Here is a 23,871-nt window from a genome sequence, read left to right as displayed (position 1 = left end):
AAAAAAGGTTGCCACAGTGGTACGCTCTAGATCAGTTTTAACGCGACAGCGTTACGTGCCTCGTGTCCCAGAAAATCCGGCGTTGGCGTCGGTGTCGGCGTGGATGTCGGCGTCCATGGCAGAAAAAGTCATCCGCAACCACCGCATCCGCAAGGTGTTAGTGCAGGAGAAAATTATTCCGAACAACCCCGACCGCGCAGGGCCTTCGTTGTGGTGCAGGGTTTTGGTGAACAAAAATTGAATTTCTCACAGTAAACTGTCATTTCTGACATTGCACCTGTGTTAGCTTATATCTATAACTTATGCATAACATCAGGTACTTTTCCTGAAAAAATGAAAATCGCAAAAGTAATTGTGTTATATAAGAAAGGTGACAAGCTCGATATAAAAAAATTACCGCCCGAGATCTATTCTCCCGCAGTTTTCTAAAGGTCTTGAAAAAATCATGCTCAACCAATTAACATCTTTCATCAAGAAACATAAACTAATCACAGACGCTCAATACGGTTTTCAATCAGGTAAATCAACAGAACTAGCACTAGTAGCACAGAAAGAATATGTACTGCAAAACCTAGAAAATAAGTTACTTGTAATTGGTCTATTCATAGACTTCACAAAAGCGTTCGACTGCATAAATCATGACCTCCTAATACTTAAGCTTGAAAGATATGGCATCAGGGGCCTTCCTATTCAGTTACTGACATCCTACCTTAGAAATTGGCAGCAATATGTGTCTATAAACACTAGCATATCATCTACGCGAGAAATACAAACAGGTGTCCCTCAGGGAAGTATCCTTAATCCATTTCTATTTAATATCTACATAAAAGACATAGTTATTATCCACCGAGAAGCAAAATTCATAAACTACGCAGAAGTGTTTTGTTTTTATCACACAACTCTTATACAGGCCTCATTGGTGCAGCGAACAGTCTCTTCATCCATCTCTCAAAATGGAGCCAGGAGAACTTTTTAAAAGTAAACTCCAATAAAACACAAGCAGTCATCTTTAAAACAAGAGGTACTCCATTGACCCACACGATATTTTACAACTCTGAGATTATAGAGGTTGTTGACTCGGTAAAAGTACTTGGCGTATACTTTACCGACACATTGCAATGGGACGCTCACGTGGATTTTAAACTTCAAAAACTGAGCCGCATAACAGGCATACTACATCGAAATTGGTGCCTTTTACCAATGTCAGCTAAATTGATCATTTATAATGCACTGTTTGCCTCGCATGTAAATTATTGCCATCTTGTATTGGGCACAACATCGGCTTCCAATCTCTCTAAATACTACTGATGCAAAAACAGTAATACGCGCTATTGCAAATATGCCGTACAACTCACACACTGAAGCTCTTTTCACCAAGTACAACATAACAAAAAGTCATCATCTCTACAAACAAACTCTCCTACGCACTTACTACTTTCAGGTAAAAGAAGCAACCTAATAACAAACATAGCAAACTTAAAAGAGTATACAGCTACATATGGCACGCGCAGCCATGAAAAATGGCTCATACCTTTTCGAGAACAAATTACGGCCATCAAATGGTCGCAAATACTTTGCCACGGCTACTAAATTCTTATCTAGAAGCCGGAGTTGACATTCATGCCTTGACACCATTGGAGCTCATCTGTCTTGCGAAAACTATAATTTAAATCACCATGGTACAGTGAAACCACGTGTACTCACAGTGAAAGAAATGTGATTACTTCCTTTAATATGTAACCCACTGTTATTTGTTTTTTTTTTTCATTTCTGAAAGTGTTCTTTGCCACTGGTCTGCCAATATGTAAAGGGGGCCAGGGACCACGCAAGCTGCCAATAAGCAGCTTTTACCTTGGCCCCCTCCATTTGCTTGTAAATGGGCCCAAATGAAATGAAATGAAATGAAATGAAATGAAATGAAATGAAATGGAAATCCATCAGAAAAATGGTAAAGTACAACTTAAGCACAACCTACAGACATGGTGGCGTCGGACTGTTATTTCAATGTACGAGAAAACAATTCTGTTACGAGGAAACTCAAACACAAACCTTTTTTGCCAGCATTTCTACTATAAACAAGTTTTAAATGAAAACACTTAACCTTGCACTCGGCCGCGCAACGCTTGAAACAGCGAAGCTGGGCAATCGTAGCCCAGCATTTTCCGGAAGTGCGCGCGAAATTTTCATCTTATTAATCATGATGATGATAATTTCTTTTCGCGCGTCTAGGACTTGCGGCCGTCACTGCGCGTTGCATAGCGCAGCTTGCAACACCGACACCGCGTTCCAGGAGATCCGCTCTGTGAATGCGTCTCTCTCTCTCTCTCTCTCTCTCGCAAAAGGGCACTGTTTCGAGAAAAGGCCAGCCTAGAAAAAATAAATTCGAATAATCTGAGCATAGACGAACTTAATGAAGCTTTCACTAACTGTATTATTGCCGCAGCGCGCCTAGCTATCCCTCAATCCTCTGGAGTAGTAAAACAAAACCAGAAAATTTGGTATACGCAAGAATGTAGAGAAGCGAAAAAGAAACAAAACAAATCCTGGGGGACTTTTCGCAGATACCCAACGGCGGAAAATTTTATCAGTTTTAAAAAAGCAAGAGCGAAAGGCCGATACATCCGCCGCAATGCCGAAAAATCTTCGTGGCAAAGCTACGTGTCTTCCATAAACAGCTCAACTACATCAAAACAAATGTGGGAGAAGGTTCGAAACATAAATGGCAGCTACTCCCCATTCCCCTCCTCACAGCCCCAGGTATACAGACAAGTATTGAAGAACAGGCAGACATTTTGTGGGAATACCTCTCGGCAGTTCATCACACTATACAGAATCATTTTTAAAATTCAGAAATACCGCTGAGAAACAAAGACTGCCGGTAAATGGCAGCACAAATGAGCCCTACAATACTTTAATTACAGTTCATGAAATCCATAGAGTACTGTCCGCTGGTAAACAGACTGCACCGGGTCCGGATGAGATACATTATCAAATGTTAGCTCAACCTGCCGTAGAGGCCCTTTTAGGACTTTTTAACAAAGTTTGGGTGACGGGGAATATACCTGAAGCCTGGAAGAAAGCCATTATCATTCCATTTTTGAAACCCGGAAAACCACCAACTTCCCCCAGTAGTTATAGGCCCATAGCCCTCACCAGCTGTCTTGCAAAGACATTTGAAAGTGTCTTGAATATTAGACTAACCTTTGTGCTAGAAGTTCGCCAACTTCTCGACATTCATCAATGTGGTTTTAAAAAGGCATGCTCCACAACTGACCATCTTGTTCGATTTGAAAATACAGTTCGAGAAGCTTTTATACACAAAAAACACTGTCTTGCTGTCTTTTTCGATTTAGAGAAGGCATATGACACAACCTGGAGGTTTGGGATTCTCAAAGACCTGGCTGAGCTTGGCATCCGCGGCAGGATGCTGAACTGCTTAAAAGACTTCCTATCTAATCGCTCGTTCCATGTACGCCTAGGCTCAACCCTTTCAAAGAATTTCATTCAGGAAAACGGAGTACCCCAGGGATGTATTTTAAGCACAACACTCTTTGTTGTAAAAATGAATTCTATTAGCAAAATTATCCCAAGATCCATTATGTATTCAGTCTACGTCGACGATCTTCAGATAGCCTGCACGTCCTCCAACATATCAACATGCGAAAGACAAGTACAGTTAACAATAAATAAACTGGCAACATGGGCAGACAGAAATGGATTCCGCTTTTCTCCACAGAAAACAGTGGCCATTCTTTTCTCACTCAAACGAGGCTTACAGACAGACCCCACCCTACACCTGAACGAAACTGAATTACCTGTCCAAAATGAGCACAAATTTCTCGGTATAACTTTTGACAAAAAACTCACTTTCCTTCCGCACATAAACGCGCTTAAAAAGAAAGCATCTCGATCCCTGAACATACTTAAAGTCCTTTCACACAAACACTGGGGTTCTGATAGGCTATGCCTTCTACAAATTTATCGCTCCGTTATACGCTCCCGCTTAGACTATGGTTCCATAGTGTATGGTTCAGCAAGGAAGTCATACTTGAACCGCCTGGACCCAGTACATAACTTAGGTTTACGTCTTTCAACTGGTGCATACAAGACGTCGCCCATAAACAGTCTGTATGTAGAAACCAATGAACCACCACTTTCAGACAGAAGAACTATGCTCACATGCTCATACATTCTAAAAATCCGTTCACTGCCACAACATATCTGTTACCATATAGTTACAAGGTGCCCATCGCGAACACTGTTTACCAACAAACCCCATGCAATAAGACCACTCCTTCTCCGCTTTGAAGAGAGATGCCAAGAATTAGATATAATGGACACATTGCCTCATATAGCCCAGATCCACTCCCGCCTTGGTATCGCCTGCCCTCTGTGTGCGACTTCACATTAACGCAGTTTCAGAAAAAAAAAACACCGCATGAACATATATTACAAGAATATTTATCACTAAACGAAAAATACGCGGAACACTGAGCATTTTATACCGATGGTTCCAAAACAGCAGGCTACGTTGGAAGTACCGTGATACAAAGCAATTGGGAAAAAACTGTACGCCTACCTCAGTGTGCATCCATTTTCACTGCCGAGTGTTACGCAGTCTCTGTGGCTGTAGAAAAAATAATAAATGAGAACATTGAGAACAGCATCATTTACACAGATTCACTAAGTGTACTTACAGCACTTCAGCCTATAAATGCAATTACACCATTAATCGGCAACATCCTACATAACATAAGAAGGGCCACAAGCCAAGGACAAAACATAAAATTTTGTTGGGTGCCGAGCCACGTCGGAATCAGTGGCGATGAGAAAGCAGATGAATGTGCAGCGAAAGCGCGGCGTAAAGAAATCATAAATGTGAGAATTCCTTACAAAGATTCCATGAAATTAGTGTTCCATAAACTGCGAAATAAATGGCAGTCTACATGGAAAAAAGAAGTAAACAATAAACTACATCTAGTAAAACCTAACATAGAAGAATGGAAGTCATGCTCACACCAAAAACGCTTCATCGAAGTCATATTATGTCGCCTCCGCATTGGACACACGCATCTTACTCACAATTTCCTACTGACAAAACAAGACAAACCTGTTTGTGAAAAATGCGGAGATGAACTTACCGTAAACCACATATTAATATCATGCACGAAACTCGAAACACTGAGAAAAAAATATTTTACTTTGTTTTACAATGAACACATTCCTTTTCATCCATCATTAATTTTAGGCGAAGACGCACTAGTAAATATGGCATACGTTTTTAGCTTCTTAAGGGAAGCAGGTGTCCTCGAAAAACTATGAATCTGACCCTGCGCTGCATTTCACATTATGATACACCTCATTCACCTTCTCTACTCCGAGAAGAAGACTGAGGTTTTTTAATTTGTTGGGATCCTGGGGGTCCTTGCCCAGACAAGGACTGTTGATCAGGTGACCCAACTGTCGAAAAGAAATTTTACCTTGCGGTTGGCGCATGATAGCCTTAGTTGCTTATGCGCCATTAAACACAACACAACACACACACTCTCGCAAAACCTCGTCACGTCGCAGAGCACGAGCGTACGAACGCGCCAGCTGTGCACGAAGACGACGACGCTCTAACGCAATCATATGGTTCGCATAAATACATGCTCTGAGGCGTGGCTGTATAGCCTAGTGGTTACGACGCTCGCTTTGGGACCGGGGGTACGCGGGATTGAATCCTGCCGTGGCAAGAAAGTTTATTTTTTAGATGCGAAGCATCTTATGCTCGGTGCTATGTCCCTCCCTGAATCCGCCGTGCGGCGTTCGCACTGCGCATGCGCATCCTCCTCCCCCTTGTCTCATCTCCTCTCCGACGCTCCTCTCCTCTGTGCATGCGCATCCTCCTCTCCTTGTCTCATCTCCTCTCCTCTCGGCATTCCTCCTCTCCTCTCCGCATGGCGCAACGAATGGCAAACCGGCGGCTCCGTGCGCGATAATGGGGGGGAGGTGTTTATTATACATAAGGAAGAGACGCTTAATTCGCGTAATGCGAAGCAGCTTAGGTTAGAGGCGCGACGGTAGGCGCCCCAGTGGCACCGACAATAGTCACCAACGCCGCGCGCGTTCGGTGCGAACGCGGGCAAAACGCCGACGGCATCGACAACAGTTCTGCGCGTTGCTGGTGCTGCTGCATGTCCAAGTTTATGCAGCTGATAAAACTACCTTGAGTCGACCCCATGGCTGCTTCGCATACTACTCAGGGTTCCCCTATGGGAAGATGGTGTAATTTTTTTCTTTCTTGGTAGTTTCTTGGTACGCACCACAAATTACGGCTGACGTAAACAGCTTCGCTGTTAAAACACCGGCTCACTCGGGTAGCCTACTTGCGAAAATCTTATCGAGAAGGCGCTAGCATCTTCGGCAGGTCAAATTGGGACTTGGCCTGCCAAATACGTTTTTTTCGACACGAGCGCGCGTCGGGCAATAGCAAACAATTAATAAAATAATGAAAAAAAAGGCCCTAGGGCCTCCATATTTTAGTACAAGACGACTTATATTGCTCCTGGAAAAACGTCTTCCCAGCAATGCATTTCTGTTTAAAAGTGAAGCCGACTTTAAGGTGATCGGTGTAACCTTGGTCTTTGTAAGCTGGCTTTCCCACGTTCTGTGTTGCAGTGAACGAAGCCTACTTGCCGGAGGCGAACGATGCGATGCGAACGGGTCCCGATAACGCTATCGCGTTCTACTCTTAAAGGCGAAGCTTAAGCGTCCTCCAATGTTTTTTTCTTTTTTTGCAGTGCATACATTTCATTTGCTCAACATACAAAAGCTTTTCATGACGATTGTGAGACAGTGTTCTTGTGCAGCAAGTGCAAGACTACGTTTGGTGTTATAACACAGTACAAGCATCACTTTAAAATATGGAAACCTATTACAGTTGTTTTGTTAAAATGATTTGTCTTTGTTGGGGATTCCAACATGCGTAAAGTAAAACCGGCGATACTAGAGAGTGTAGGTACAGGCGAGCGAGTCCAGGTTAGCGCGCTTCCGGGGAAACCAATTAGGGAAATGACAGCGAAAGCTAAGCAACAGGTGTGGGACACAATGGAGGAGAGGCACCTAGTGGTGATAATGGGCGTAGTAATCGTAGTAAGCGGAGTAATGTGTCAAAGGAAGTGCAAATCGCAATGTGCACGGTGCCAGAGGTTGAAATAATGCAGGGGTATGCAATTGCTGATCTATCATGCTGATCAATTTGACGGTCATTGACATCAACCGAGAAGTGCACCGAGCAGAAGGCGCTTTTATTGTGCGTGAAGGAATACATCTTAGTGGTAGTTTAGCAACACCGGTTGGACGTCGATTCGCGACGCGGGCTGTAGCTTTTTTAGGCGGGCCCCAGGCAATCTTGAAGGAAGATGAAGTATTGAATCTAGCGACACACCAGTAAAGAGCGGAATTAGACCACAAGGAGTTAGGAAAAGACGCACAAAGGATAAGAATAGATAAGGTAAAATTTGTTATATAATCATGCAGGGTGGTCGCAAGTAGGAAACGTGGCTGGAAATTCAAACGCAGGTGAATGACGAAGCTATTAGTCTGTACGCCTTGACCGAAACGCATCTACGAGATTTAGAGCAGCCCCCTGTTACTGACAATTTCGTATGAGAGGGGTGCAACAGAATGACTGGGTCAAGGAAAGGTGGAGGCGTAGCCATGCTAATTAAGCGAGGTATGAAGTGGCAAAGGGTAAAAGTGACATGTAAGGATCATTTATGGATTAACGGCACATGGCAGGGCAAAAAGACGTGGCTGGGAGTAGCTTATCTATGGACAGGTAGGGATAACAGAGATAAAAATAAGTAATTGATTGCATTAGAAGCGATATTAAGGAGTTCGAGAAATCGGGCCAGGTGATGTTAGTGGGAGATATGAATGTGCACATGTATGATTTAGACGGATATACTGATTAAAATGGTTCTCTAGTGATGGATCTGTGTGATGGACAGAATCGTATAGTAGCTGACAGGGAGAATAATGTTGAATTCCAATGGTAGATCCAGATCAAGTATTTCTGCTCTGTGTGGAGCAAGTCTATTCCAATGGCAGAATGGGAGCGTGAGTTGTGTGTTCCAATGGCAGATTGGGACCAGCCGCCGATTCCGGATCGCTCTGTGGAGCAAAAATATCTGCTCCGCCGAAATCGGCAGATTTCACCGGAAGTCCGCGTGTCGTATTTCCTTCACCCGCCTCTGCTTCATGTCATGGTCGCCTGTTTCCGGTCGCGGGCAGTAGACATGGAAAACATGGACCGCATGGATGCTGCGACGCGCCGTGCGCTTTTGTTCATGCTACTAGATAGTGACAGTTCCGACTCGGACACAAGTTCCAAGTCCAGTGATGATTCTACCGACACCGACAGTGAATGTGACGCTGCTGTGTGTCAACGGGCGTTTGATGTGATGTTTCGCCTGCCTGCAAAAAGGCCTAAAGTGATTGGGTTCGTCGAGGATGTCGTTCGGCGATACTCGGACGACGAGGTACCGTACAGCCCAAGGTGGTACAAGCGCGCCAACACGTGCGATGCTCGCGCGAAATACCAGAAGGAAAACAAAGCCAGATAATGCTGGGACGATGCACATGAATGGATGGATGCTATAAGCACCTCCTTTGAAGCGGTGTGGTGGGCTGCGCCACCAAGTTGTTGTTCTCCTCTCTATTGGATGGATGGATGGATGGATGAGGCTGAACCCTTTAAACCGGGCGGTGGCATACGCCACCTAGCCATGACTATTAACGTATTTTGTACTTTGTGGTGGGTGAAATTTCACCCCTGCCTTGATTTTATCCACCAATCAGATAACCTCTGTTTGGTTATTTCTACCCGCTTAAAGTCTATTTTGCCTTCACTGTCCTTAAACCACAATGCTTTGAAAAAATCAGCCCCGTTGCCTTGCACTGTAGGGTTAAGCCCTTTACAGAAAAGTATGAGGTGTTCAGCCGTTTCCTCTTCTTCTCCACACGCACAGCACAACGTGTCTATACCTTGGTACTTGACTCGGTACATCTTAGTCCGCAATACTCCCGTCCTGGCTTCAAACAACAAAGAGATTCCCCTAGAATTATCGTAGATATTTTCTTTGGCAATTTCTTGCTTGAAAGTTCGGTATGTTCCCAGTGCTGATTTCGTCTGCATCCCTGTTTTTCACAGACCCCTCTCTGTTTCCTTAACCTTTTTCTTAACCGCTGTTTCCTGGTTTGCACCCCTCCTGCAGTCCAAATATTTGATTGACAGTTTTCTGGTCAGCTTCCTCCATTTTGTATCAACATTCCTCATGTACAAATAACTGAAAACTCTCCTTGCCCACCGCTTTTCTGCCATCTCTCTCAATCGCTCCTCAAATTCTATCTTGCTGCTGGCTTCCCTGCCCTCGAATGACGTCCATCCCATGTCACCCTGTACCCCCTGATTTGGTGTATTTCCGTGTGCTCCCAGAGCCAGTCTACCTACCCCTCGCTGCTTAACTTCCAACCTTGCTCGAACCTCTGATCTCATGCACAGGACCGCATTGCCGAAAGTCAAACTAGGGACCATCACCCCTTTCCAAATCCCTCTCACCACTTCGTACCTATTGTAATTCCACAGTGCCCTATTTTTCATCACAGCTGCATTTCTGCTACCTTTAGCTGTCACATATTTTTCATGTTCCGTTAGGTACTCAGCCCCATTGTTTATCCACACTCCAAGATATTTGTACTTATCCACCACCTCCAGCGTAACCTCCTGTATCCGATGCTCGCTGCCCTGATTATCATTAAAAGTCATGACTGCTGATTTTTCTTTACTAAACTTCAAACCTAAGCTATCTCCCTCTTTACCACAGATGTCCATTAATCTCTGCAAGTCTTCCTTGCTGTCAGCCATAAGTACAATGTCATCCGCATACACCATCCGCATACATCATCCGCATACACCATCCGCATACATCATCCGCATACATCATCAGCATACAATGTATCCGCATACACCATCCGCATACACCATCCGCATACATCATCCGCATACATCATCAGCATACAATGTATCCGCATACATCATCCGCATTTTACCTCTAGTTCAGCGCCCTCTCAATTCATTTCCGTGTACTAAGTGCCCCCGCGGGAGCGCATGCATTCCATTCGCAGATTTGGTGCGAGCTGGTGGGAGCGATCCGAGTCGGAGCGACGCGCTCCGTTCGTGATCTGCCATTGGAATTCAACATGCACTACTGACATAAGTGTCATGGACAGGTAACGTGGCCATGCGGAAACAGACAGTCAGGTATCGACTACGCATTAGTCTCAGAAATGGCCTACGAACAACTAGACCAAATGATAATAGACGAACATGAAGAAAAAAATAACCTGGGTAGCGATCATATACGTTTACATTAAAGTTTGGGAGAGATACTGACGCAAAACATGATCCGATAGAGTCATAATTTCTAAATATGAATGAAGAGCAAATAAGAGATGACAAACAACATAGAGAAGAAAATGGAGGCTCTTCCTACACAGTCTGACAATATAAGGAACTGGTAGGCGTAACGGAGCAGTACACGGCAAAAAAAAAAAAAAAAAAAATGTTGGATTGGAAAGAGAAAACAACGTAAGTGCTGGAACAAAGAAATAAAGCAAGCTATAGAAAAGCGTAAGCAGGCGTCTAGGCATCATCGAGAAGCCAAAAAATTGGGATTACACGAAGAAAAAGTTCTCCTTAGATGGAACAAATACCCAGAAAAGAGGAGAGTTGCGAGTGAGCTCGTGCAAGAGAAAATTAAATGCGCAAATGAACGTTGGGTGCATAACATTCGCACAAGAGAGAAAGGTGCCCCAAAGAGATTCTGTAACCATAGAAGAGCACTCAGAGCTGCAACTAAAACTCGCAAACGGCTATAAGGGATGAAGACGGTAACATCTACGAAGGAGACGACGCGCAGCTGCGGTACATCACAGATGTTATCAGGGATAACTTCGGCACGAGAAAAAGCGTAGTTCAGACAACAGATCCAGCAACGACAGAGAGGCCTGAGAGTTCAAAATTTACCATATAAAGCTTTTACTGGAAAAAAGCAGAAGAAAATGTCCCTAATAACACGGTAGCAGGACCCTATGAAATCCCTATACAGCTAATGAAAAAACTCGATCCAAAGAGCAAGGCACTACTGACTAATGCCATGGGGCAAGTGATTAGAACGCGAAAGAGAGAGACAAAGCTTTATTTTGATGGGGCACGGAGAGGAGCGGATCCTCGTGGTGGGTGGAGCCTTCAGTCCAGGGCCCCAGAGGCGGTGGCAGCACTTTGGGTTCTGGCGATCAGGTTTTGCTGATTGGTTGGATGGCGTGAAAGCATGTTGGAGCTCATCTACAAAGGCAAAGTTGATAATGATAGGACAAGCTCGTACAGGCCATGTACAGTAACGTCGGTGATAATAGAATGTCAACCCAAGCCATAAAACTACAACTGTCGAAGTGGGTGTAGAAACATGATGTACTGGGGGAACTACAGAATGGGTGTTCAGGCCAGTCAGACGCTTAGAGGATAACATTTTTGACTCAGTGCATAGAGATTTCTAGAGTTCCGAATAGACCTATATCGGTAGCATTTCTTGATATTAAAGGAGCCTATGACAACGTAGACATTCTTAAGCACGACGGCATAGATGACGATTTCGTGGAGCTGCTGAGGGAGATATATGGAGACAACCGAGTACAAGTTGTATGGGAAGGTCGAAAATGTAATGAAGTGGTGGGAATTCACCAAGGACTGAAGCAAGGATGTTCTCTGTCTTCTTTGTTTTCACGCTTTATGCTAAGGGCATGGAAAGACTACTGGAAAACAGCGAATTAGGGTTTGATTTATCCTACATGCGTAATGGAGGAATAGTGCAACAGAAGTTCCCTTGTATGCGTTTGACATCGTGCTAACAGGCGATAATACAAGTAATTTACAGACACTTTCGAATATTTGTGACAACGCAGCGACAAATCTAGGCCTCAAGTTTAGCACCGAGAAATCGGGAACTAATATCTTTAATGAAGAGACGTGTGATTACGTGGTGTCAATTCAACAACAAGTCATACCCATAGTGAAGCAATTACCTCGGCGTATACATAAACGAAGGAAAGACTTAATCAAGCAACCACTAAGATAATCTGAAAATAAACGGGAAGCGGAATGAGCTATTGTGGCCCCACAGAGCAATGTGGGACCACACTAAATATGAGCGTGGAATCTGGAAAGGAGTAATGGTGACAGCGCTAACGTTCGCAAATGCCATTCTGTGCTTAATATCGGATATCTTGTCGGGGTTGGAAGTTAACCAAAGATCGTTAGGCCGGTTGGCTTTGGGAGCCCACGGTCAAACCACAAATGAGGCAGTGCAGGGTGACATTCAGAGAAGCACAGAGCAAAATTAGTTTTGAAGAAAGGCTCAGGAACATGGATGAAAATAAATGGGCGGCTAAGTGCACAAGTATCTCTACATGAAAAGCGTGGACACCAGGGGCGTAGCCAGAAATTTTTTTCGGGGGGGGGGGGGGGGGGGGGTTGGGGGGGGGGCAATCTTTTGCTTTCCTCTACGTCACGTGATCGATAATAAATATCGGCAGTTTAAGCAGACTCTATACATGTATATCAAAGACATGGGACCTCGCGTGTGCGTGTGCTTGTGAAGAAATTAAGTAAAAAGTAAAGTAAGCTCAGTAAATACGACAGGTACAGTGGGCGTTTGGAGCAACGGTCTCTCATCGCGCCACTGAATGGACCAGTCTTCGAAAACGCATCATTGAGACGACCCGTGCGATCGGAGAAGCCATCATTAATTGTTAATTTCCGTAGACGGCGTCGTCCTCGTCGGGGAGAAGTGCGTTTCACAAGTCAAGGACGGCTATACGCGTGAAAATGCACGTGTGACCAGGCTATACCTACTCCCATAGCAATAGCTTGTTCGCTGCGTCATTGCGCTAGAAAACTTAAATACGCGCAAAAACGCGTAAGGGGGCTTTTTTTTTTTTTTCGAAGCTTTCGTCGCCCTGCTCCCTCATACGAGAGGGTTGCATTTCCTGCGGCAAGTGCATGGGCCACTGTGTCTTCCGCTGTGTGCGAGCGTGCAGCCGTCATTTGCCTTTACGTCAACAGATTCAGAATAGTACAGAATATTTCACCGCACAGCATAGATATGGCATGTGTACGCATTTTAAGTAATGCGTGCAACTCATTTCTGCTTCACTTACGCCGGTGCAAACAGGAAGCGGCCTTGTACCTCACAGAATCTCGACTGATTGGTGTACTAGTGATGCAGGAATGAACTCCGGTCTTGTTCAGTGCATAGTGCACATAATCCATTTCTCAGGACGCGTGAACTCCGACGAGAACTGTCAGCGCCTGCAACAAGAGTTTACTTACGCTGTACTGCGCACAGCAGTAATTCATGCTTGTCGGCTGTCTGTTCCGTGTATTCTGTTGCGAGTCGGTGGAATTTCACTGCTGTCATCAGCCCCTTCGTGTGTACATTGCTGGTTTGGGATTCCATAATTACTTGTTTAGCGCAAAGTCGTCTTTCACGTGTCCGTTGTTTTTGCGCTAAACAAGTAATTATGGATTCGCACCAAATAGCCCGCCAACGCATTGTGCTGGTTTGGGATTCCACAACACAACAGCAACTACCAGCCTTCCGTAATTGCTGATTTGGGATTCAACAACACAACAGTAATTACCAGCCTTCCGTAGGGGCGCAATCGCAAACAAGAGACGTTTCTCGCGCAGACTAAAGATCCTGCGCGAGCGCGGCCTAACCGGCACCTGAAGGGAAGCGGCGGAAATGTATACCGAAGATTTCGACCACCCGGGGTCTTTAACGTGCACCTAAATCTAAGTAAACGGGCCTCGAGCGTTTTCGCCATCATCTAAAATGCGGCTGCCGCATTTGTTGCTTCATTTGTTGCGCATTTGTTGCTTCAGAATGCGGCCGCCACATTCTCGCCCAAAACTTCACAGAGTGTCAAAGCCTTGACAAACACCGTGACAGTTTTTTCCATATGCAGACATGATTCGCTGTAAATTACCAACCCAAACGGAAGCGCCCAGGAATGAAATTCTGATAATAGCGCCGGTTTCATGAATTATGTCAGCGCGAAGCGACGAGAACAAAGGGTGGGTAAGTGGGGGGGGGGGGCGGAAATAATTTCGGGGGGGGGGGTGAACTCCCCCCCTTCCCTGGCTACGCCCCTGGTGGACACAGAATGGAGGAAGAGGTCAGGGAAGTTGGCAACCAAGTACAGGGTAATTTACACTGAAAATAGACAACCAGGAGTCATCAGAAAGAAAGTGGGAGAAACGGGGACAGTGAATTGGATGCAAAGAATGGAAACAAAAAGAACCATGGAGATTTACAAGAATGAGAAGAAAGAAATTGGAAGGGAAAGTCGGTACGATAAGAGAAAGGGCAGTGCCTTGCTATTTGGTGTGGTGGTGAAAAACCTTTATTGGTCATACAAAAAGTACAAAGAGGTATGCTCGGGGCGACCCTGAAGAGGTCGCCCCTTACAAACACTAGGTGGAGTCCCTAGTACGGGACCCCAGTGGCGGTAGCCGCCGCCTGGGCGCGCTTAGCAGGGGCCATTTGGGCCCGTAGGTCTGAGTAGACAAGCAGGGCAGCCTCCCAGTCCTCCCGGGTAGGGTTGGGTAAGGGGGGGGGGGGGGGTAAGCAGGGTTGGATGGGCAAGCCGACATCATGTGTTAGAAGTCCGAGGACTTCTCCGCATAGTGCGGGCAAGCTCCAGTAAAGGCCGGATCTAAATGTGTGAGAGCCACCGGGCTACCAACATAGTGTTGGTGAAGAGGCAGATCATGAGGCGCTCCTCCTCCTCTTTGCTATTTGAGGCTCGAGCCGGTTGCCTAAGGGCAAAAGCATACCAGACCAAATATTCGGAACTAGATGAGGCATGCGTATGCTGCAGCAAAGATCCGGAGACCACTCAACACATACTAATGGAATGCGAAGGGATTCACCCAGTGAGATCCGTAAGTAACGTACACCTTCCAGAAGCACTTGTGTATAAAGTGGACGGAAGCATCAACCGGTCAGCACTCGAAATAAGCAAGAGATGTTTAGAGTATTTGTGGAAGAAAAGCAGGGAAGAGGTTGATATGACCGGTGTCTGTTACAGTCATATAGGTAGCGATACAAGGTAGATATTGAGTAAAAAAAAAGACATTAAGGAGATGTTTACAAAAATGATATATATATATATATATATATATATATATATATATATATATATATATATATATATAACATGTATAGCATGCCTAATTAAATCGAGCGCAGGGTAGGTGACTGTTTATCACCGCCCCGTTTCAAAGGGGATGCCATTAAATCATCATCACCAGCAACATCATCATCATTTTTCAGCATGAACTCGTCGGACTCTGTGGCGCTATCACTGCGAGCGCGTATAGAAATGGGCAAAGGTTTCGACAAAACGAGAATATTGAGCTCAAACAACCACAGTAATAGGTGCTATTCATCTTGAACACAACTTCTTTTTACTTTTTAACACGAAAGTGTTTTATGCCGGGGTCCACCAAGACTTCACTGACGTATTTCCGTCACGGAAATACGTCAGCTTACAATGTACACGAACATAATACAAAGAAAGAAACCAGAAGAAAAAGTTCCACAAACATGCAAAATTTGGAAATCGAACCCACGACCTCTCGGTCCGCGACGATAGATCGCCAAGCGTTTAACCCATTGCGCCACAAACGCATTTGCAGAGAGCTACACAGACGCGCCTTATATATCTAACACTCCTCCGTGTACCCGCGCTCTTGCTCGGGGCGGTGCCGCCGCCTACGAGCAGAAAAGAGAAGTACTGCATTATGACACTAACGCGCACCGACAGTGAACGCTTCGGTGGTCTCAGCACTACGACGCCTCGATGCCAGCATTCGAAGGCACGCTGGCATCAAGAAGCACTACCAACGCCACCTAGGTGGCGTTCACCGTACTCAGCACAGCGGAGCGTGGCCTCCGCAATTAGCTCTGAAAATGTTTCTGAAGTTGATCGCGGAGGCTGCAATTACGACGCGCTGTACGCGCTGATTTGACTCGGTGACGATTCAGTTACGTGCTTTGTCTTGCGCGTTGTATTAGTGTGTCAGTTACGTGCTTCGTCTTTCGCGTTGTGCTAGCGTGTGCAGCGTAGTGCAGCTTCCATATGCACGACGGTTGCTCATGGTCATCGACGTTGGTAGTCGTGATGGAGGAGACGTGCCACCAGGCGTCAGCGTGGGTGCATCAACGCCTAAGGGCGCTTTAGCCACAAAACACCAATAGACATTATATATCAATGTGCAATAAACATTACACTACTTCTGTGAAGACACGTTTCACTTTCGTGTTCTATACCGATTCCTATATAAGAGGGATCAACCACATTTTTTTCTCTGAAATGACTACTGGAGAGCCACAAATAAATAATTTGTGGGTGTACCAGGTCAGTCTCAGAGCTTTCCAGTACGGCTTTACGGTCGCACGCGGGACGAAGCACAAAAAGGCAACTTCCGAATGATTCAATGATCACGCTGGCAAATTGACTCTTTGAATTGCGCTTCTCTTCGTCATTGACATGGTACTTATGCTTCCTTTTACGAAGAAACATTTTGCAACGCTGAAGAATGAGAGAGTACATGCGTACCGCCAGGGGTGTGCGGGTGTCAGGAGGTTGCGGACGGAGACAAACCGAACACTGCCTCTTTCCCCACTATTGCACCGCACCGTCCTTGTGTGGTTCGTTACACACTTCCCCCTCCCCCCGAGAGAGCGCGTGCTGCAAACATGAGCGGAAGCAAAGAGACTGATGAATGAAGAGCATAAAATGTGCAGTGAGTCCAATGTTCCATGATGGTTCTTCACAACTTCAAAGAAAAGTTTATCTGTCCGGTGACGTAAAGCATAGTTCTGGCGGGCGAGCCTGACTGTTGCGCTCCGGACGATGTTTGCACGCGCCTCGTGAACGCTGATCGTAGTGCACGATCAGCTCTTGACACAACTGAGTACAGCTCAAGTGCCTTGAAGTAGCAGGAGCGGTGGTTGTTCTTGAAACTAGTGCCGATGAAAGGATGCACGTTGCAAGTTTTCTTTGGGATATTGCGCTCGCGTGATAGGTACCGCTGGCGGGTGAATTGTCCCGTTTCTGATGGTTGCCGATACGCGTTTCCTGAAATGAGTGCTCGTTGTTCGATGTTTGTGAGGCAGGAAAATGGCACCCGTCCTCTTCGCCGTCGCAAGCGGTGTCGTCGCGGTTGCCCCCGCAATAGGCGCAGTCTTGACTGGTGGTGTTGAAAATGTCCTAGGTGATGTTCTTTTCTTGGGACACGACCTGCTTGTGGTCGCCTTGGGTTTAGTTGGCTTGCGCGGTCACTTCTTTTTTGTTGATGTATTTGTGTTTCCGGCGACGCTCTTCGTCGTCGTCTGTGTCGAAGTCGTCGTCGGGGTCGTTGAAGTTGTTGATGGAGTTGATGTTGATCTTTTTGATGTTTATGTGGGAGTGGCTGGGGTTGTCTTTCCTGCACATTTGACCTTTGATTCTGTGGGTAGCTGGTGCATTGCTCGCTTGTGGGAAACTTGTCTGGTGGCAGAGGCATTGTGTCAGGCTCCACAGAAGGCTCTTCTGGGGCTGCAGCGCCGACATGGTGAATGGGAGCTGTTGCATTATGGCAGAGTGCGACGCTTCTGCAGTGACAGCGGTTCCTTGGGGTGTTGTACGCGGAAGAAAGTTTATTTGTTGCGTAGTGGTTTGGTCTCCAAATGTACATGGCTCATCCGTAGCTGCTGAAAGAGTATTGTCTTCTTCGTAAAAAGAGCACATGCTGCTGGTGGTTTCCCTCTGACGTATTGTCGGAAAGCAAGTCGGCTTCGATTCATCAGGAAAAGTAATAGTTGTGTTTGAAATGCGGCGTTGTTTCACAGCTGTGGAAGTGTCACGTGACGAGAAACGCGGTGGTGGACCGCGCGTACACGACAACGGTGTGAACGCGTCAGTTGGTTCAGTGACATGATTCTTGCGGCGTGTCGAGAGCATAGATGGTGAAGATGGCTCTGTGGTAGTCATCATCTTGCTGGGCGTGCGTTTGTGCATCGTGTTCTCACGAGGATCATGCCATGAGAAACTCATCGATGATCTCCTGACCTTGTTTGGCACTGATGGTGATTGCGAAGTGGAGGCTGTGGGTGACTGCGGCGACACAGTTGAGATGTCTCTAGCTGTCGGATAATGGAGGGATCTGCAGCGTACACTTTAAATTGACTAATCATTTCTTCTTTGATTCTCTCCCACGATTCGTTGGTTTTAAAGATGTGCGTGAGGTAAAACCGAAACGCCTCACCGGTGACGTAGTGATTGAAGTTGTCGACTATCTCCCGTTCCGACCATGATGCGGCGGATGCGTGGAGCTCGAAAAGGTGGAACCAATCTTCCACGGGCCCATCGTTCACTGATCCGGTGTACTTGGGTATGTCCAAGGGTTGCGGTGATGTGGTCATGATGCTGGTCGGTGTGGGTGGGGGAACTGTGCGCTCGGGATTCACAGCGTGGCATGAAAGACTTGCATGTTGATGTGTGGCTGATGAGGTGGCTGCAAGGTCTTCATCCTGTGTGACGCGAGCAGGAGGTTGCGGACGGAGACAAACATGGTCGCCCGAACACAGCTGCCTTTAATCTTCGTCTTACTCTTTCCCCACTATTGCACCGCACCGTTCTTGTGTGGTTCGTTTTATGTATATATAATAATGCAGCTCCAATAAATTACACGGATTGTTCGAAATGCGTGCACTAGAGGAACCGTTCTTCAAGTTGTGCACACGAACCGCGGCTTCCCGAGTGCAGAAATGGACGCAGCTAGCATGCATGCTAACCACGCAAGTTACTTTTACTATTGGTCATTCTGATCTAGAGTATCTTGCAGCTTATCTTATTCGAGTATTTTGCTTGCGCCGAGTAGTGTCCACCTAGTCTGTGGAAAGCTAACACGACACGCTTGGGTGAAAATGAAGGAAACACAAGTACGCGATTGTATAGATGACGGGAATTGCAATAATGTCTGCATGATGCTCACGACAGCCACGTTATAACAATTGCTTAAGACCAAAACAATGTGTTTAAAAGGAGCTGTGCTCACAAATGAAAAAAATTCCAAGGTTCTCGCACACCATGGAGGAAAGAAAAAAACAGGAGAGGCCCTGATGTCACGTTCTTGAAGCCGGAAGTGCAGCCATGTTGGTGTGCCATCTCCCTTTGCGCCTCCAATCAGGGGTTCTGCAGCACGCCGGAGCAGATTGGCGCGAACTTTGTTACGAGCCACTCCTAAGTGTGTGCTGCCGACGCGCGTCAAATCAAAGCCTACGAAACTTCTGTAGCAGCTTTAGTGAAGCAGGTGCGCTCCTGTGTTTTTCCGTGGCACGTGAAGAAGACGACGAAGAGCCCGCGCCGTGATTGCTTGACTGTATCTGTTGCTGGCCGTCACTCACACTCGCAGACCCAAAACACAACTTTCAAGCTTACGCACCACGCTCCAAAGTCAGCGTTTCTCGCGAACAAAAGGTGCTGCGAGAAAGACACCGGCGGAAAAATCTTATCTCACTTTTCAGAGACCGAGAGCAGCAGCGAAAGCTTGAGGAGCGTGGTTGCTATGGCAAGGCTGACATTTGGGGTATCCGTACCAGTGCTCCTTTTCGAAAAACAGCACGTGACTTCCGCCACACTTTCTTCAATACGTCCGTGCTGGCCGGGGCCTCTCCTGGGTTTCCTTCCTCCATGTCGCACACCCTAACAAAAATGCACACCCGGCGTCGTCCGCTCAGTACACCTCTATCACTGTCAGTACGCAAACGCACAATCGAGGCTACACGGTGCAGCAGTTTTCACCCGAGGCACAACACAAGCACACCTAGAAAAGCACAGGCAGAAAACATGCTTAAAAGCACCAACTAAGACGTTGTTCGACGATGGGTGACTGCACTGCAAATCACTATCCAAGAGCGAGTACGGTAGGTGATTTCTTAATTTAATTTTTCTTCGCCAATAGCACGAGCAAAGATAATACTGATTCGGCAAGAGTTAATAATTCCGCCGAATGAGTAACATCGTGCGCTGTGACACCCCTTGGTAGTTTGACACTCTCTTCCTCGCGGCGCTTTCCTCCTCGATTCTCTTCGCGCGCTGCGCACGGCACGCTTTTTCTCCTTGGCTCCCGCGGACGGGCATTCGATGGAGGCGCATAATAATTGGGCCAGTTGCGCGCCCCAGTGGTGTGGAAACTTTTGAAAAAAATGGTGATAGCAGCATCGAGAATGCTGAAGATAACGTTTATGAGGAGGTTGGTTTCTTCTTAAAGCCGTATGAATGGGGCATACTGATGTAAAAGGCGCTTTCAGGCGAGTTCTATACCCCTGACATTTTTTAGGCCACAAGATACGATGGTTTACTTTGTGCATCTGATCTAGCATTGCTTGTGGCACATCCTTCTATGTCTGGATTTTTCTTGCCTCTGCGCGCATGTGCACCGCAGGTATATTCGGCGTGCCTCCCTACCAATTAGTCGCGAGTGCATCGTCCGTCCATGTCTTCTCAATGTGAAAGTTGCGCTGTAGTCTCTTAAACTGAATAGGACAGTTGCTCAATTTCAGTGCGAGAAAGCGTGCGCGATCACACCCCCTGCTCATTGCCTGTGTCCGTGAGAAAACCAAATAATAATCGTCACCCACTCATGCGCGCGCGGCATCCCAATTCAAAGCAAATTTAAGAACTGAAAAACCGCAATGTAGACTAGCTAACGCTCATCACTCGCAATACCACTAGAAATGCCACTAGCAATACACTTGCCATTAATTTTTTCAGGGCCTGCATTCATTCTATCTAAGTGACTGACGCACACATCGAACTAAGCTGGAAAGAAAGCTCCTCAAAAATTCCGATTTTCAGTAAAACGGGCAACTGATCCCAACAGTAGCGAAAAGTGCCATCGAGAGGCTGCACATATATAATTGTTCACAGCGGAAAGCAGAACCTATTCGACCCGAGATCTTCGCGTGGCGCCGAGCTAAGGAGAAAAATGGCGCCAACGAAAAATAAATACACAAGCAAAACGCAAGATCCGCGCGTTTTCAAAGGCAACAGCATGCAGGCAAATCGTCGTCCAGAAAAACGGGCGCAAAACCGGTTTCCGCCCAAGGGGCGAGGAGGTCGCGCGGTGGCGGCAGAGTTGAAAGAGTGGCGGTACTTTAGGTGCGAGCCGTGGGTAAGGAGGCGAGAATGTGCGCACAAAGCCGTCTGGCCGTTGCGGCTTCCTAGTTTTTCAACGGTTGCGGGTGGCTTGGCGTATTTAAAACGTCCGAGCTTTCGCCGTGGCGACACAAATTGTTCACTACGCAGGCCAGTCGTAATAACAGGAAGACCGCGAGCAGCACCGGCTCGAAACGTAGGGCCTCGCGTCTCTGCACTGCGGCATGCTTGCAAGGCTGTCCCTGCTGCCGGCGCTGCACATGTTGTTGATGCGTCTGGACCACGGAGTTGTGCTGGCTCCTTGCTTCAGCGCGATCTCACAGAGCTTCTCGGCTGACAACGCGCCGAGGCATGTGTCGGAAAACGATGGCACAAGCTGGCAGGGTCCGCTGTGTTTGCAGCCAGCGAAGCAGTGAGGTCTGGCAATACAGCTGCTTCTGCGCGATTGGAATGCAAACACGCCCAGCCATATGTCGCCACCTAGCGTGTTTAGGGGCTGGCCAAAGTGCTTTCTAATCAAAAGCGGATGCTTAGAGGCCGACTGCAACGACGCGTCATTCATTTATTCTTTTCCAAATCCGGTGCGTGTGCAGAAAGGGTTTCGCCGATACGGAAACGCGCCTCGCTTGCACTTGTACTTTATTACAAAGGCAGCGGGAAGTGAACAAAGGGTTACTGTTACGCGTTATGGAAACGGATTCTCATTAGGCATACCGGCGCCCAAGTGCGTTGACGACAGAGCGTGCCGCTTTTCGGGGGCGCGTGCTCCGCTGTATGTGACGCTTGTTTTTGCTCGTCCCTCGTCATTTCGCCAAGTTTCGGTGACTGCGCGAAGGATCGGCTGCAGCTGTATCCGGTAAATGGAGCGGCGCGCAAAGTTCCACTAATGAGCCCAGCTATGTGTAGCGATAGCTTGCGTTCCGCAAGGCCTTGCTGCGGGTAAAACGATTAACTTCCGCGGCTTATCTTTTATTTCTGTCTTGGCAGAAGTAGGTTATCTTTTGGTTTATGGGCACATCCGCCTGTTATCGCTCGGACGAACGGTGAAATTTTTTGCTGATAGCTGCACCCTGGGGACTCTGTTCTCACGCGTATTTATGGCTCATATTTATCGATCTCTCTTTACAGCCTTGCTCGTACAGGCAAACGTATAGACGCATCGGTTCTAGTTTATACTTTGTGGCAGAGAGTACTAATGGTGTGATTACCCAGCTCATGAGCAGTAATAATGCGGAAATATGCGCACGCACACACAGACCACTCACGGGCGCATGTGTACACAACTGTTTCTCAAGACTCCACTTTCGAGATTGATCGTAGTGGAGTAACCGTTTCAACCAGATTTGACTTGATATTTGACATTTTACCTACTCCCCAATACAGTACGTTCACTGTTTCGTCAGGGAGTACATTAACTCCGTCATGAGGTAGCTGCAGCAGCATTCGAATTCACTTTGGAGAGCTCCTGTGTGTTTTATAATTTGCACTGTAGTCGCAGTTATTGATGCCCAGGTGGAGTGCCACGCGTACATGAACCAGGACGACCTGCTGCAGTTCTGCAAGGAGCGCAGTATTTGTCTCACTGCTTATGCGCCACTGGGCAGCCCCGTCGGAGCAATGCACGTGGCCGCCTGCAGCAAGGAGCAAAAGTGAGTCGTTTAATTAGGGCGTCCAATTGGGAGTCGATTATCCAGATATCTCAGGATTACGCGGGACACCGTTGCACGCGACTATTTGAGATTAAACTAAGACACTAATTCTTGACAGGTATCTAAGCTCACGTCCTTGGTGGTGCCTTACGGGAACGTACTTTTCACGACACGCCAAACGTGTACGTCTTGGCTTGTGTTGTATTCGGTGAGCGCCATCGGTTATTTAATTTCATCTATCATACTCTATCAGGTATCAATATTGCTGTTAAGCAGGCAATGCTCCATATCGGTGTAATGAACGCACTCTTCTCCTGGGATTTCGTCTTTGTTATTTATAAGGGCTGAATGCAAAGTTAATATTGTTATTGTCAAAAAGTGTAAGGTGTAGTTTGCCATGAAAGAGAAGGAAAACGCCGTACGTTTTTAGAGGCCGAGAGCCCCGTTTATCATAAAGGCCGACTCAATGAAGTCTGCCATGCCCTATACTGAGTGCGGCGTGCAGCACGCTCTGTACGCTGACGACACCACTCTGTGGCCAACACGTGCTGCCGCTGACAGGGACAGGAGGCGCCGCCAAGCAGATAGCGCCGATCTATGAGCTACCTGGCCCGAACTTTACATTGCCAAGGCTGGCGTCACGAAAGCGGTGACGTCAAAATCACTGTTGCTTACGTGGGAGCATCCCCATTACATTCTATGGGCCAGGTAGCATGACGTCATGGAGTGCCTTGTGCTATCCAGGTGGTGTCGCCCCACGCGGCTGCCCTGCGTTCGTCATCTGCTTGTCGGCTGCACTGCCTGCGCGGCCGCTCGGATGTTGCCACGCGCGGGTAATCATGTGGACGCCGCGGAACTATTGGAAGCTTCAGCATAGCGCGAAGGTATATGTAAACTGGTAGCGAAGAGT

At 46.8% G+C, this 23,871-nt stretch overlaps 1 protein-coding gene across 2 annotated transcripts in view; it reads left to right on the top strand.

Moving 5' to 3' along the window:
* The window catches only part of LOC119458430 (1,5-anhydro-D-fructose reductase-like), a 91,373-nt gene that overhangs the window by 35,660 nt on the left and 31,842 nt on the right, over positions 1-23,871 (top strand). For both annotated transcript variants that reach the window (XM_049670136.1, XM_049670135.1), the window contains one exon: positions 22,825-22,961. In XM_049670136.1, the coding sequence (XP_049526093.1) occupies positions 22,825-22,961 (137 nt within the window). The remainder of the gene's footprint in view (positions 1-22,824; positions 22,962-23,871) is intronic.

This window comes from Dermacentor silvarum, chromosome 7 (assembly GCF_013339745.2).
Source record: "Dermacentor silvarum isolate Dsil-2018 chromosome 7, BIME_Dsil_1.4, whole genome shotgun sequence".
In the NCBI taxonomy this organism is placed as follows: domain Eukaryota; kingdom Metazoa; phylum Arthropoda; class Arachnida; order Ixodida; family Ixodidae; genus Dermacentor; species Dermacentor silvarum.
The sequence above is the reverse complement of the archived record's forward strand: the minus strand, read 5'-3'. Positions and strand labels throughout refer to the sequence as shown.